This window comes from Pinus tabuliformis, chromosome 3_2, assembly GCF_031772625.1.
Source record: "Pinus tabuliformis cultivar Carrire ecotype Pingquan chromosome 3_2, CPIR1, whole genome shotgun sequence".
In the NCBI taxonomy this organism is placed as follows: Eukaryota; Viridiplantae; Streptophyta; class Pinopsida; order Pinales; family Pinaceae; genus Pinus; species Pinus tabuliformis.
This window is the reverse complement of record NC_142302.1, coordinates 720,577,012-720,590,161: the sequence shown is the minus strand read 5'-3', so window position 1 is coordinate 720,590,161 and position 13,150 is coordinate 720,577,012. Positions and strand designations below refer to the sequence as shown.

General features: G+C 37.0%; 1 protein-coding gene across 1 annotated transcript in view; it reads right to left on the bottom strand.

Annotated features, from left to right (window-relative positions):
* Nucleotides 1-13,150, bottom strand: part of LOC149182652 (S-adenosyl-L-methionine-dependent methyltransferases superfamily protein) — a 189,974-nt gene that overhangs the window by 112,834 nt on the left and 63,990 nt on the right. The window contains exon 3 of the mRNA XM_089416922.1: nucleotides 10,184-10,317. Within this exon, the coding sequence (XP_089273048.1) occupies nucleotides 10,184-10,317 (134 nt within the window). The remainder of the gene's footprint in view (nucleotides 1-10,183; nucleotides 10,318-13,150) is intronic.

Here is a 13,150-nt window from a genome sequence, read left to right as displayed (position 1 = left end):
ATCATAAAAAATATATAATAAATAAAAAATTAAAAAATCAAAAAAATAAAAAAGATTTTGATTCGTTCTGTTTCTTTTAGATTTTAGCAAATTTCCTTTTAAATTTCATCTCATCTGTATATATATTTAGTGTTTGGTCTAAATTTCTTTTTCTTTCAGCTTAGTTTTTAATCTTTAAGTTTTTGTTTAGTTTAGTCTCGTAAAAAATAAAAATTTAAAGAAAAAAAAAAAAAAAAATATATATATATATATATATATATATATATATATATATATATATTTAAAAATTAAAAGAAAAATCTGAAAAAAGACTAATTGAAAATTGGAAATTCCTTTTAAAGTTTTTCTTGTTATGGTTAAATGTGCTTAAATGTTTATATCTGGAGATTAACTATTCGAAACTGGTTAGCATTTAAATTTCGTGGTTGCTTAAAGTATTTGATCTTTTGAAATTTATTTGCTAGAACATTGCGCATCTATTGAATATTTTGCATCTGGTGAAATTGATCATTGCTTGGATTATATAATGCTCGTTACATATTTTGTAAATATTTTCAAGCAATCATTAAATTACTTCATAAGCAGCAGCAGTTAATTAATTACTTGGTTTTCATTAATTCCATAAGGCACTGGTCTTAAGCATTTAAAGATCTAATCAAATTCTAAAATCGATCAAGTGCTTGTTTCCCCCTGCTGTGTCTCCCAACCCAACTGGTTCCCAGTTGGTCTTCCTTTTTCCCATAGGGTCTACCCCCCTTAGCCTGCTTCAGGGAGACGACTTAAACGGAGAGATCGGGGATCAGGGTGACAGCCCCTGGTCTGAGCGTTGTTGCGCTGCCTGGACAGTCTGTGCGACAACAGTCACAATTGCATTGAACCCCTAATATAACATATTAATAAGAATGTGACAAATGGTTAATAGACCGCTCACGTTCCCATTGATTTGAATGGCTTGGTGGAATAATATAAACTGACAATCCTGTGTGTTCGAGAACAATCATGTGCAAGCATTACCTTCACACTTTATCTTGTTGATACATCTTATTCTCTAGTTTTGATTGATCGCTCATGAAGTAATGTCATTATTTGAAGATGTTTTTTACACATGGCAAGTTGTTCACCAACAGTGTTGATTTAGCATTGATTACATCACAAACAGGCTTAACACTAGATGTTTATCACAGCCCTTACTAGTGTTTTTGATGTTAGTTGAGTAGACAATAACCTCATGAACAAGACCATCATTACACCAACCTTACCTTGAATTCACCTACCCTTGGTTCCTCTAATATGGTTGGGTGACTTACACTGCCTGTGTCGAACCAAATCTCGCCATATTCCACAACCCTTTCAATGACTTGGACTGGGTTGAATTTTTAGGGATTCTCCCCTTAGGTTTAGATTTATTCCCCTTGACCTCTAAATGAGAGGCAAGACCACCAAGGTGATAGTGGGTGGCTTGCCTAATAGTGTCCTTAGACTTTCCCCTTCTCAAGGTTATGGCTTTTCTTCTAGGGATAGCCTGAGCGATAACATTTGGGTGTTGTTGACAAGGATAAGTCCATTCCCTGGGTATTTGAAGTTTGTCTTCAGCAAAATTTGGGGAGTGAAATTTGAATATTTTCAAGGTTAAGTCACCTAGCAACTCTATTAAAGGGAACAATCCCAATTCCCGTAGAAATTTTGAAGTTAGGTTGCTTGTAGGGTGAAGCAAGCATCATTGTTGGCTTTGATTAGTCAACTTGGCGACTCCAATTTGGTTGATCATTTGAAAATGGCACCTTGGGATTTCCATGAAATTTTTCCTTGCTTTGTTCTTAGGAAGATTCTTGGACATCCTAATCATGTAGCTATATTATGGAAGGTGAATGTCCCAAAATCTGACAATGAACCCTTGCATGTCATGCAACACATTTTGTCATTCTTGGCAGATGTCTGAAAGATGGGAGTGGTTCATGAAGACGTCCTAATCATACTTTTTTTCTTCTCTCTTTGGATGGAAGACAAAAAGGCTTGGATTAGAAATGGCGTTATGCCTGGGTCAATATCTTCTTGCAAGGATTTCATAAAAAAATTCTCCCAGTGTTGGGGTCCTCCTTTGAGAGAATCTAAGTTCATCATCCATGAAACTTTATCTATTTTAACAAACCAAAAGTATGAAGTAAATCCTTAAAATGTTGATGAAGAAGACTCTGATGAAGATTGTGATTCTCCTATACCATGTAGACATTGAGAGTCATATCTAGAAGCTTGTTTGACAAATGAAGCTTGGAAACAAAAGAAGACTTCCATGACGCATGGAATTAGAAACCAAGAACCACCTCTTATGGATGTGGATGGAATGTCTTCTTGCAATCCCATTAATGAACATCAACCCTGTAAGGAGGACTTTGAACTTTTGAAGAAGAACACTCGAATGACTGGGTGGAAGTTTATCATGAGAGAAAAAGGGAAATTGACACTTCAGTCCTTGAGTTTCAAATGAATCCTTCATATGAGTTAGGGGATGAAACAAGCAAGAAATTGAAGAGAATAATGCCCTTATAAACTTGATTGAGAAAAAATCTATGCATACAACCCATAATGAAGATGTCATCAGTTTGCCATTAACTATAGACCAGGAATGTGAAGGAGAAATTGATCATATTGAACTTCATGGATATGAAGAAGAAGATACTCAATCATTTGGTAAAAACTTTATGGAGGAAGAATTACTACATGATGGATACATGGATGAAGATGAGAATCAAGTACTTCATGAGTCCACCAAGGAAGAGAAGTTAGATGGGGATGAAGTTAAGAATACATGTTTAAATGGTGAAAATGACCAAATTCTTTTTTCTTATCCCCATGAAATTCACCACTCAATGATTGACACCCCTCGTCAAAATCTTGAACCTATTGATCCATCGTTTATGCATTGTAAAGTGTCAATTTTGAAGAAGAAATAGTGGACTCCCGCTCATCCCATAAATAAGATGACGACTTTATAAGCCTTGTTGACCTTTGATACATCACATCCAAATGGGATATGAATTAGTTTCACTTTGAAGGGGATCATATCTATGATACTAAGGGTGAAGATGAAACTGGTAGATTTGGACACCATGGTGTGCTTGACCTATAAATTGTTGATGAAAGATCCACTAGCCCAAGTCTTGAGAAACAAAGGGTAAATTTCCCCTCCAATTGAAAAAGGTTGGTTCTGAAGAAGTTATCTTGAATGTTGAGCATCCTTTACCTTGTTTCCCAAAAAGCCTATCCTTGACCTGTGAGTGCCCTCACCCTTTTACCTTTCCTTTGACGTATGACCATCCTAGCCTCTCTTCCTCACCTTTGGCCTATTCTTTCTCCTTGTCTTTGATTGAAAGGAGCTTGGAAGGTCAACCATTTCCATGTGAATCCCAACTGAAGTCACCCTTGGAGCCTTCTCTTCTTGATAGTTCACTAGGTGCAATCATTTGGTTAACATATTCCCATGATGAAAAGAGTGACTACATCATCCCTATTCATTTCTGGATGGAGAAAATTTGTGCAAGTAATGATCAACCTTGGCAAGTTTTGGAACTTAAGCTTCTTGGTTATGATCTTATTCAAGTTCTCAACTTGGGAGTGTTAAAGAGTCCATTTTACACCCCATTGATGATTGATGTATCCATGTTTTCGCCCATAACCAAACACAAGGGAAAGCATGATAATAAATTTCTCTAATGGTTGCACTAGATCTTTGATTTCACTTAGCAGCCTCTATCATACTTAGCTAGTAGGATTTGCACATAAATAAGCTTCTGAAGCATTAATGTAGTTATTTGTTGGTTTGTTCGATTGCATCGACTTAGTCATTTGAGCGCTTTATTCCATGCATTGCCTAATTGATTACCTAATGCATGTTGAATTTTGCATTGGATTCAATTATTGATCGTATTTTCATGTTTTTTTCATGATTTAGACTTAAGAGAAATTTTGATTTCCACAAAACAACTTTCATTGGGGTGGTAGAGCACCCCCTCTCATGTTGTCCTTGAATTGGATGATAAGCAGATCACACATAAGGAGGAGATTCTAGAGTTTTCATACACTCTAGCATAGAGTGCATGTCCCCAAATAAGAGCCAGATGTTACCCCCCAAGGGGTAACTACATGAAGTACTCCTAAGGCGTGTGATTCTAAAATGCAGAAGTTTCTCTCCATCTAGCTTGGCTTTCATCCATTCGGCAAGCCAACTCGTTTTCTCCGTCAACCACTCCAGCGAGCTCAACCATGGTGCATTTAATGACTTAACTCTAATGGCAAAGAAAGGACTAACAACTAAAGATTGCATACAATTGGATAGTATTGTGGTTCTTAGGTGATTATGGTGATGCTTGCCTCAACGAGACTTGTCACATTTCATATTGCTTAATTTGTTGTTTTTGTCTCACCATACTATGATTGCACATAGTTTACTTTATAAAGTGAATCATTTCCCACGATCTAGGTGTACTATTGGGTGACTTCCTAGGGTAGTGCTTCCATATCCCCTCATACATAACACTTACCATTTAATTCCCTTCACCTTCATTTCATTCATGAAAAAGGACCAGCCCCCTTCATTCTTGGCATCTCAATATCATCTACAAAAGGTTTATACATGAAATAAGGCATGAATTCTCAAAAGCCTGAATGAACTTGAAGAATGCCCAACTTGTCTAAAGAATATCTAAAGAGGAAAAAGAGGTGAAGAGCTATATCAAACATATAAATATTGAGTAAGGTGCCACCTCATAATGTGGCTCTCCCCTAGTCATTGGCTTGTCTATAGAACATCAAAATAAAAGGGAAATGTTCAATGAATCAAATACCTAAATTAAATTAGGGTATATTAAATGATGCCAAGGAACAACTCCTCAATACTTTATCGTCCCTCTTCAAAGGCCACTGATTGAAATCCTAGCTTAAGACATAAATAAAAGGCCCAACTTTTCTAATGGCTTGAGGGTCATGTCGTGAAGGTTTTCCCTTTTCATCGCGTACCATAAATACCACATAGCATACCCTAGCTTAGCCTTCTAAGAAACACACTTTGTCCTCGGTTCTGATTTCGCATGTAAAGGTTTATGATTGTGCATTATGGTAGACTTAGGCCGTTCAACAAATTGATTTGTTTATGAAGTGTCGGGAGGATTTGCTAGTGTTTGCATCACCTAAGCACCATGAGGGACTATTGATAACCATTTCAATTGAAAGATCGCCGCATCAGCAAATTCATTGGGCATTCCAACTCCAATCAATGGCAAGCATTAAAGAAGATTGTGAATTTCAAACATTGTCATGGTTTCAAGTTGCACGTGAAATATTTTGATCCATAATTAAAGTAAAGGGACCTCATTGGTCCATGATTTGTATTGTAACCCTTATTCAAAGGGAATCTAAAATTGTTTATTTGTAAAACCCCCTTGATGATCATTAAAATGGTGGAAATTTTAAAGTTGTATTCAACTCATGGTTTTTAAGCCCATGGTTTTTAAGCCCATGGTTTTGAGCCCACGTTTTGTAAATCAATGTAAAGAATGAAGAGTTCCATTCTATAGGAGGGAGTCTCCTTAATTCCAATTGGTTAAAGAATAAAGAGAGCTAGTACATTATTCACTTTGGGTACTTCTCTTTCATCTGTAAACTTCTCATACGGGAGATTGGATAGTATTTTTCAATGAACACAAATTCAGTTCAGAATTAATGATAATAATCTGAAATCCTGAGTATTGATATTCCACGATTGGACATGTCGCACCATTTTTCTATTGTTTGGGTATAAGCATGCGACCTTGTTCACAGTTTATGCTTAACATTTTTATGGTGACAGATAATGGTCATTCCCTCGCAAAGTGGTTAACCTTGCTTCCAGATGCATGGTCATTGATGTATATGTTTTGATTTGCATAGTAATTATTGAACAAAATATTATCATTGAAATAATGAAATAATGCATGAATGCTTTCGTACATTTCTGGTCACCATCGTTCACCCATCCTTCACAGCTAGATAGATCCTCTACACTTGATGGGTGGTTATACCTGCTTTGTCTCTTTCCTTTTGATGCGATCTTGAAGACTGACTCTTTTTGATAGATACAGTTTTTGGTCATGTTTCCTGGATGTCTACCTTATGTATTTTGATAACAATTTATATTTGTATATGTTTCACGATTCATTGACTGTAATGGACTGAGATGAGCGTCTGCTCACTTTTTTGAGTTCAGTTTAAAACTGGACAATAGCATGAAGGGCTTTCTTTTTATGTCAGCTCTGTCTTTTTTAATGCATTATGTGCATTTGCAACATGTAATTCTATTTATCTAATGGACGTTATGATTTTTTCCGAGGAAAAAAAATTCTGGTCACCATAATCACAATATAAAATCATATACAATTTTCTTTGGTTGATAACATCAGCAATTTGTCACCAAGAAATTAGTTATAATTGCAACAATATCTTAGTCTCCTGAGCTTAACTAATTGGGTTGGTGGCATTTTTTAGGATTTGTTGTGGTACAGGTTAAGCAAGCCAGGCGATCATTCTGATACCTTCATCCACCCGTTTTCTTTGCTTTTGCGCTGGGAGAGCAGTGTATATGCTTCATGTTGGCCGGTTGAGCTGGTCATTGTTCGTCTTTGTGTCTCTAATGCAACCCTGACCTAGTTTGACTCTTTAGGATTCTCCCCTTAGGTCTAGCACACCATCCCATAGAGCTAGAAGTGAGAGGCAAGGCCACCAAGGTGACAGTGGCCGGTTTGCCTGGTAGTATCCTTAGGTTTTCCCCTGTGCAAGGTTAGGGCTTTTCTTCTAGGGAGAATCTGAGTGATAACAAGCATGTTCCATATACAGTTAGTAACTTAGTTTAAGAGATCCTCTCTCATAATGGTGGAATTTCAACCCTTCTTTGTGTGTGAAAACCCTGGTTGTTCAATGGACTGCCTTGTTGCCTTATTTGATGATAGCACATTTAAATGACATCAAACTATCATGTTTAGTTTACTACAGTTTGATAATGGAGAATCCAGGCACTTTGCAGATTGTGATCCATTTGCTCCTATCTAAGACTAATTTATACATTTCTTCTTGCAAACAAAACTCCATATGAAACATATGTAAAACTAAGATTAGCTTATGAGACTGGGTTACTTGCCTAGTAGTATCCTTAAGCTTTCTCCTGTGCAAGGTTAAGACTTTTCCTCTAGGGACACTCCGAGCAATAACAAGCACGTTCCATATACAGTCAGTTTAAGAGATCCTCTCTATAGTGGAATTTTCAACCCTTCTTTGCTTGTGCAAATCTTGGTTGTTCAATGGACTGCCTTGGTGCCTTATTCGATGATAGCCCATTTAAATGCCATCCACTATCATGTTTAGTTTACCATCGTTTGATAATGAAGGATCCAGGCACTTTGCAGATGTAATCCATTTCCTCCTATTTAAAACTTTCTACATTTCTTCTTACAAACAAAACTCCATATGAAACTTATGTAAAACTAAGATTAGCTTTATATCAGATAAATTTATCAGTAAGCTTCGAAATGCATTGGTTTAGGCTGTAAGGACTGTTATTAAAATGTAACAAGATGAACAGATTTCTTGTAAAATTCTATCAGATTAATTCTATCAAATTAAATGCAATTGCGTACCTCATTCTCCCATCTGATGTCGGTCCACGTTGCTTCGAGTTTTCTGGTTCCATTACCAAATCAACCAATTCCTCCCTGCCTATCTGGGATCAACCTCTGCGGTTCCCAGATCCAGAGGACTTCGAAATGGAAGTCCTCTGGCCCCCGTGCCCAAAACTCCAAGAACAATTGAAGCTCAATGAGATTCCATGATAGGGTATTGACCCTAATTCTACTAGGAGGGGTGGAGGTGTTGCCCACCGTTTATCCTCCAAAACCTGGAGTCATGGGAGGATTGTGCGAGTCACACTCCCCTAGACATGTGATGATGACTGCCGGATGCCTACTGGGAAATCAGGTCGATATAGTCGACACTGCCATCCTTAGAGTTTATGAATGGTTAGGTCAGTATAACTGACGCCATGGCATACTCCAGTAGAGGATGGATAGGATGGGAGCGGAAGAGATTAGGAAGGATAGGATGATTTTAGAATAGCTTGGGAACCTGGTTGGGGCAAGGCATGACCATTAAAGTTATAAACCTAGAAGTATTCAAAACACCAATTTTATAGTGTCCTCACATTAAATAAGAATTTAACCTCGATACGCAACCCTAACAAGAATATACTAATAGCTAAAATAAGTATTGATATACGATAAAAACTCTAACTTCGGGATGAAGTTTTTTGAAGGAGGGGTGTATGTAATGACCCATCTTTAATATAAAGAGCACAAGAATATTAGCATGTATACAATGCATGCATATGATAGCTACATATGCATGTATTGCACTATTATATATATTCTAAATTAACTATAAGTATTGAATATCACGACATTGCTTCAGATAGAAGTTACACCCTGAGCCATCACCATATATATTGCTTAATGCGTTATAATTAAGGCGAAAATACCCTAAATAATTTTAATAATATAAATTTAAAAGTATAAAGTAAATTTGGTTATAAAGAAATAAATGTGTAATTTAAGTTAATTATAAATATGGTTATATATTTAATAGAGTAGTTGATTAGTTTCACCGGTAACTCACTTTCTTTCTTTCGGGAATAGTAGAGCTTCACCCCCGGTTGGTTCCTGGGAAGGAAGGGAGTTCAAGAAAGAGCTCATCCAGCCTCCTGAACTTCCATCTGTATTATTGTAAAGAAGAAGACACTTCATATCCGGGAAATCTCTAGGGCGGTAGAGGATGCGTAAGCAAGCTCGACCATAAGGGAGAGGGCAATCTCACTGTATTTATATATCCCATAATATTAAATTAATAAATTATTAAAATGTGAAATTTAAATCAAAATAAAATAAATATTATAAACTAAGGATATTTAAAGAAAACTAATAAAAAAATCCTAAAGGTAAACTAATACTCGTCAATATTCTTGTAGTTTTGGTCAGATAGAGTTACACGTTACAAGGTAAGGTGTCACCATGTAGGGAGCGGTGACCGCCAAGAAATGATACATAAAGACAGAAGAGGAGCATGAGAAAGGGGGGAAAAAGATACAGAGAACGGGGGAGAAAATAAATCTGTTTGAGGGATGAGCCAGGGGCTCGATTTTGGAACTGAAAATTGGAAAATCTTCAGCTGTTCTTGGAGTTTTGGGCACAGGGGCCAGAGGACTTCCATTTCGAAGTCCTCTGGATCTGGGAACCGCAGAGGTTGATCCCAGATAGGCAGGGAGGAATCAGTTGATTTGGTAATGGAACCAGAAAACTCGGAGCAACGTGGACCGACATCAGATGGGAGAATCAGGTACGCAATTGCATTTAATTTGATAGAATTAATCTGATAGAATTTTACAAGAAATCTGTTCATCTTGTTACATTTTAATAACAGTCCTTACATAGGCACCATTAGATAAACTTAACATTCAGCTTCTTCTAAAAGAGGATGTTTCTATCATACTTTGCTTTAAATCATTTTCATTATAATTCTTCTTTATTCATATAACCTTATTTGTAACATGCTAACTAGCTTTGAGAAGGAGAGAAGGCACAGACTTCCTTAGGGTCATGTCCATTCCTAACAGATTTTCTAAGGGATCTAATTTTCTAAATAGAAAGATATAGCAGTACCCAGGACATCAACTCTGCAGAGTCTGAATATAGTAGGCCAGCCAAACAAATTACCAGAGGGGGATGACCAGAAGAAATTGCTCAAGTACAGAATATTTCCAGTAGATTCATGGACACATTATTATTTAGCCACCAATATCTATCATACATTTGACCTAAATCGCAAATGTCTTGTGCCTGCATGGGAGGAGACTAACATTCCAAAGCTTAAAACAGTAATTTGGTATCAGTCCAAATATATTCTATGAATCAAAACCCAAAGCCCCAACTTCACAGGATTGTTGTGCAATATAATTGCCAAGCACTATTTTATAAGTAAAAGGCATCTCTTGTTCAAGTAATTAAAGTTATGGGATAAATGGCATTATAATTGAAAAGTGGATACTGTGTTTTCCACAGTGTCCACATGGATTTAATTAAAGTACATATTAACTCCAAGTAATGGACCAAACCTTCCCAGCTCTATAATTCGACGACCTTTGAGGAGGTACTGATATTCAATCAACCACTCTGCAAATATAGATGCCCCTGGCCAAAGCATGTTTGCATTAACTTGATGAAATGAAAATTCTCGAATAAGCAAAACCTGCAAAAGGTACCAAGATCTAGAGGATTCATAAATGAAGTTTTAATATTCACATGTCAACGTCTCTGCAAAACTCAACTGCATGAATGAGAAAGAGAGCTGCTGTATGTGTGCCAAAAGCCACAGAATTCTGCTCTGGTACTGAAAAAATAAATTTTTAGCTGGAATCTCTTACTATTGTGCAATATATACATGAAATTGTTTAGATATGCACATGCAAACAACAACCCAAAGACATGATAGAAAATAAAAGCAAGGTGAAAGTAAGATAAGAAAAGAAAATTTAACTTGCTGAGATATCAAAAGACCTATTTTCAATTATTAAAGCGACAAGTATCTTTTAAATAGAATGATAAAGAGGTGACTAACCTTTAAGGTCACAACTAATGAAGACTAGTAGTTTGTGTTTACAAGTCTGAACCAATGTTTTAAAACTCCGACTCGGCCGAGGGTCGACTCCGACTCCGACTCCGACTCGGTATCGACTCGGCCAGCTCGATTTCAATGACTCGGTCGTTGTAAAAAATACATTAAATATTTATTTTTTATAAAAACACATAATTTTAAAGATTTTCATTCATGTTTCCAAACACACAGCATTAGAATATAAATAGAAGACAACATATGATCAAAGTAGGCTCATGAATATATCCATTATATCAAAATGGCACCCAGTGCATTGTCCAATACATACACGATGATGATATAAAGATCAAAACAAAAACACATAACCAAGGAGGCTATAAATGGCCTCTACAACAAAAGTTTGTGACCAGTACTACTGGGCCCTGGCTACTGCTAGAGTTGCCAACATCATCTGGCTCAGTGTTACTTGGGAGCAGGAGCGAAAGTGGGGAGCGAGAGCGAAAACAGGAGCAGGAGCGACATTTTAGAAGCTCCTGGTGTGGGAGCGAATCCTAGAGGAGTTCGACAACCAATGTCACTAACATCAAGGTACATAGAGGGATTGGTGCTCTTGATTAAATACAAGTTCCATACCCTAATACATGACCAAATTCGATGGAAACATTGCAATCCTCCAATCCTGAAATCCTGAAAAACTGATAAGTCTGCTGGATTTTGAATGAAATCTAAAATTCTACTTTCTCCATATGAAATCCAATGAGGCCGAAACCACTCTCAAACATCCTGAGTCATTTCATGGTAATGTTAAAAATTTAAGTAAAAGGATGAAAATGAAGATTAAAGAGAATGTCACTTTTACTTTAAGAATTTAACATTACCATGAAATTTGAATAGCATATCAATAGTAGAGAGCATTTGAGTGTGTTAAATAGGGTTTGGGAGGGGGAAATGGACTCCAAATAACATTTAACTAATTCATAAAACACATTGGAGTCCAAACCAATTAGCAAACACTTCAAAATTTCATTAAAAAAATGTCAAATCGCTGTTTTCATGGGATTAGAGGCCACTGGTTATGACTCGGCCGAGTCAATACAGAAACGGCCGAGTTGGCCGAGTCAGCCATGACTCGGCCGAGTCATGAGTCATGGCTGACTCGGCCTACTGAACCGTTTCCTCCACCGAGTCACATTTCTGGGCAATGAAACGGATCAACTCGGCCGTTTCCGTTTCGAATCGGCCGAATTTTAAAACTATGGTCTGAACCAGCTAGATAAGACACTTTTATTAATCTCCAGAACTGACCTAAAAAATAGGTCAATGGGACTCAAAATTGCGATCCAGTAGTGACAAACTGTGAGAGTGCTAAATCAACTCCTAGAAGCTGGAAAGAGGAAGAATGAAACAAAATATGCTAAACTAGTGAATGAAAGAACCAAAATCATAGGCATATTTATAACATGATAAAGGGCTACACATCATCATAAGCAGGTGCACATTGAGAGAGGGAAGAGGAATCCCCAGAAACCACATCAGAAACAAAGGTAAAAGTGAAGGAGGAAGATGAACACATCCGTGGTTCACCATCAACCAGAAAGGAGCAAATACACTGCTTGACCATGTCCTCAGGGGAGAGTCCAGGACTGAGGTTTTGAATCCTGACTTACCTGAGAACTCAGAAACTCTTGCAGGTCACCAAGGTAACTGGAGTCTATAAGTATGAACTTTATGGCATTAAGTGTCCCAACTGCAATAAAAGCACAGGAAAAGACGACAATTTACTGTAAATATCTGAAAAGAAGAATAAATAATACATTAGGTACATCAGAGATATTCATTCTGCCATACATTGATGTAACCATTGGTGATAAGACGGATCTTGCCGAACTGTGTCAAGAAATTCTCGCCTTGAAATTTGGACTGGTGTCCATGTATCATATGATGTTCTTGTCGTGGATTGATGTGTGAAGGGGGATGAAATGGTTCAATTAATTTCCACAAATAGGCAATGGTACTCATTGCTATGCTAAACACACTAGATATACTACAAACACAAGATATAATGTACTCAGTACTACATATATTTAACCATATGATAGCTGACAAAAAGTGAAAATACAAGTACTGTAGAGCTGTAGGAGATCAAGAGACTTGTCCATCCTAGTCAGTTAAAATCCCTCAAAACCAACCCAACCATGTTATTCAACAAAGTGCCCACTACAATGGACGGGCTTTATAGGTTGAGCCAATGTTGCACGAAGCAGGGGCAACGTGGAAGCGTTTTTTGGAAGCGGGGACGCGGAAGCGTCATTTTCCAAAAATCTAGGAAGCGAAGCGTCCGCGGAAGCGTCTGCTATATATATATATATTTATATATTTTTTTGCATTTATACTCAAAACAAACATCCCAAATAGCAAATTAATTGTAGAAGACATGAAAACATGCATATTTTTGCATTAATCAAGA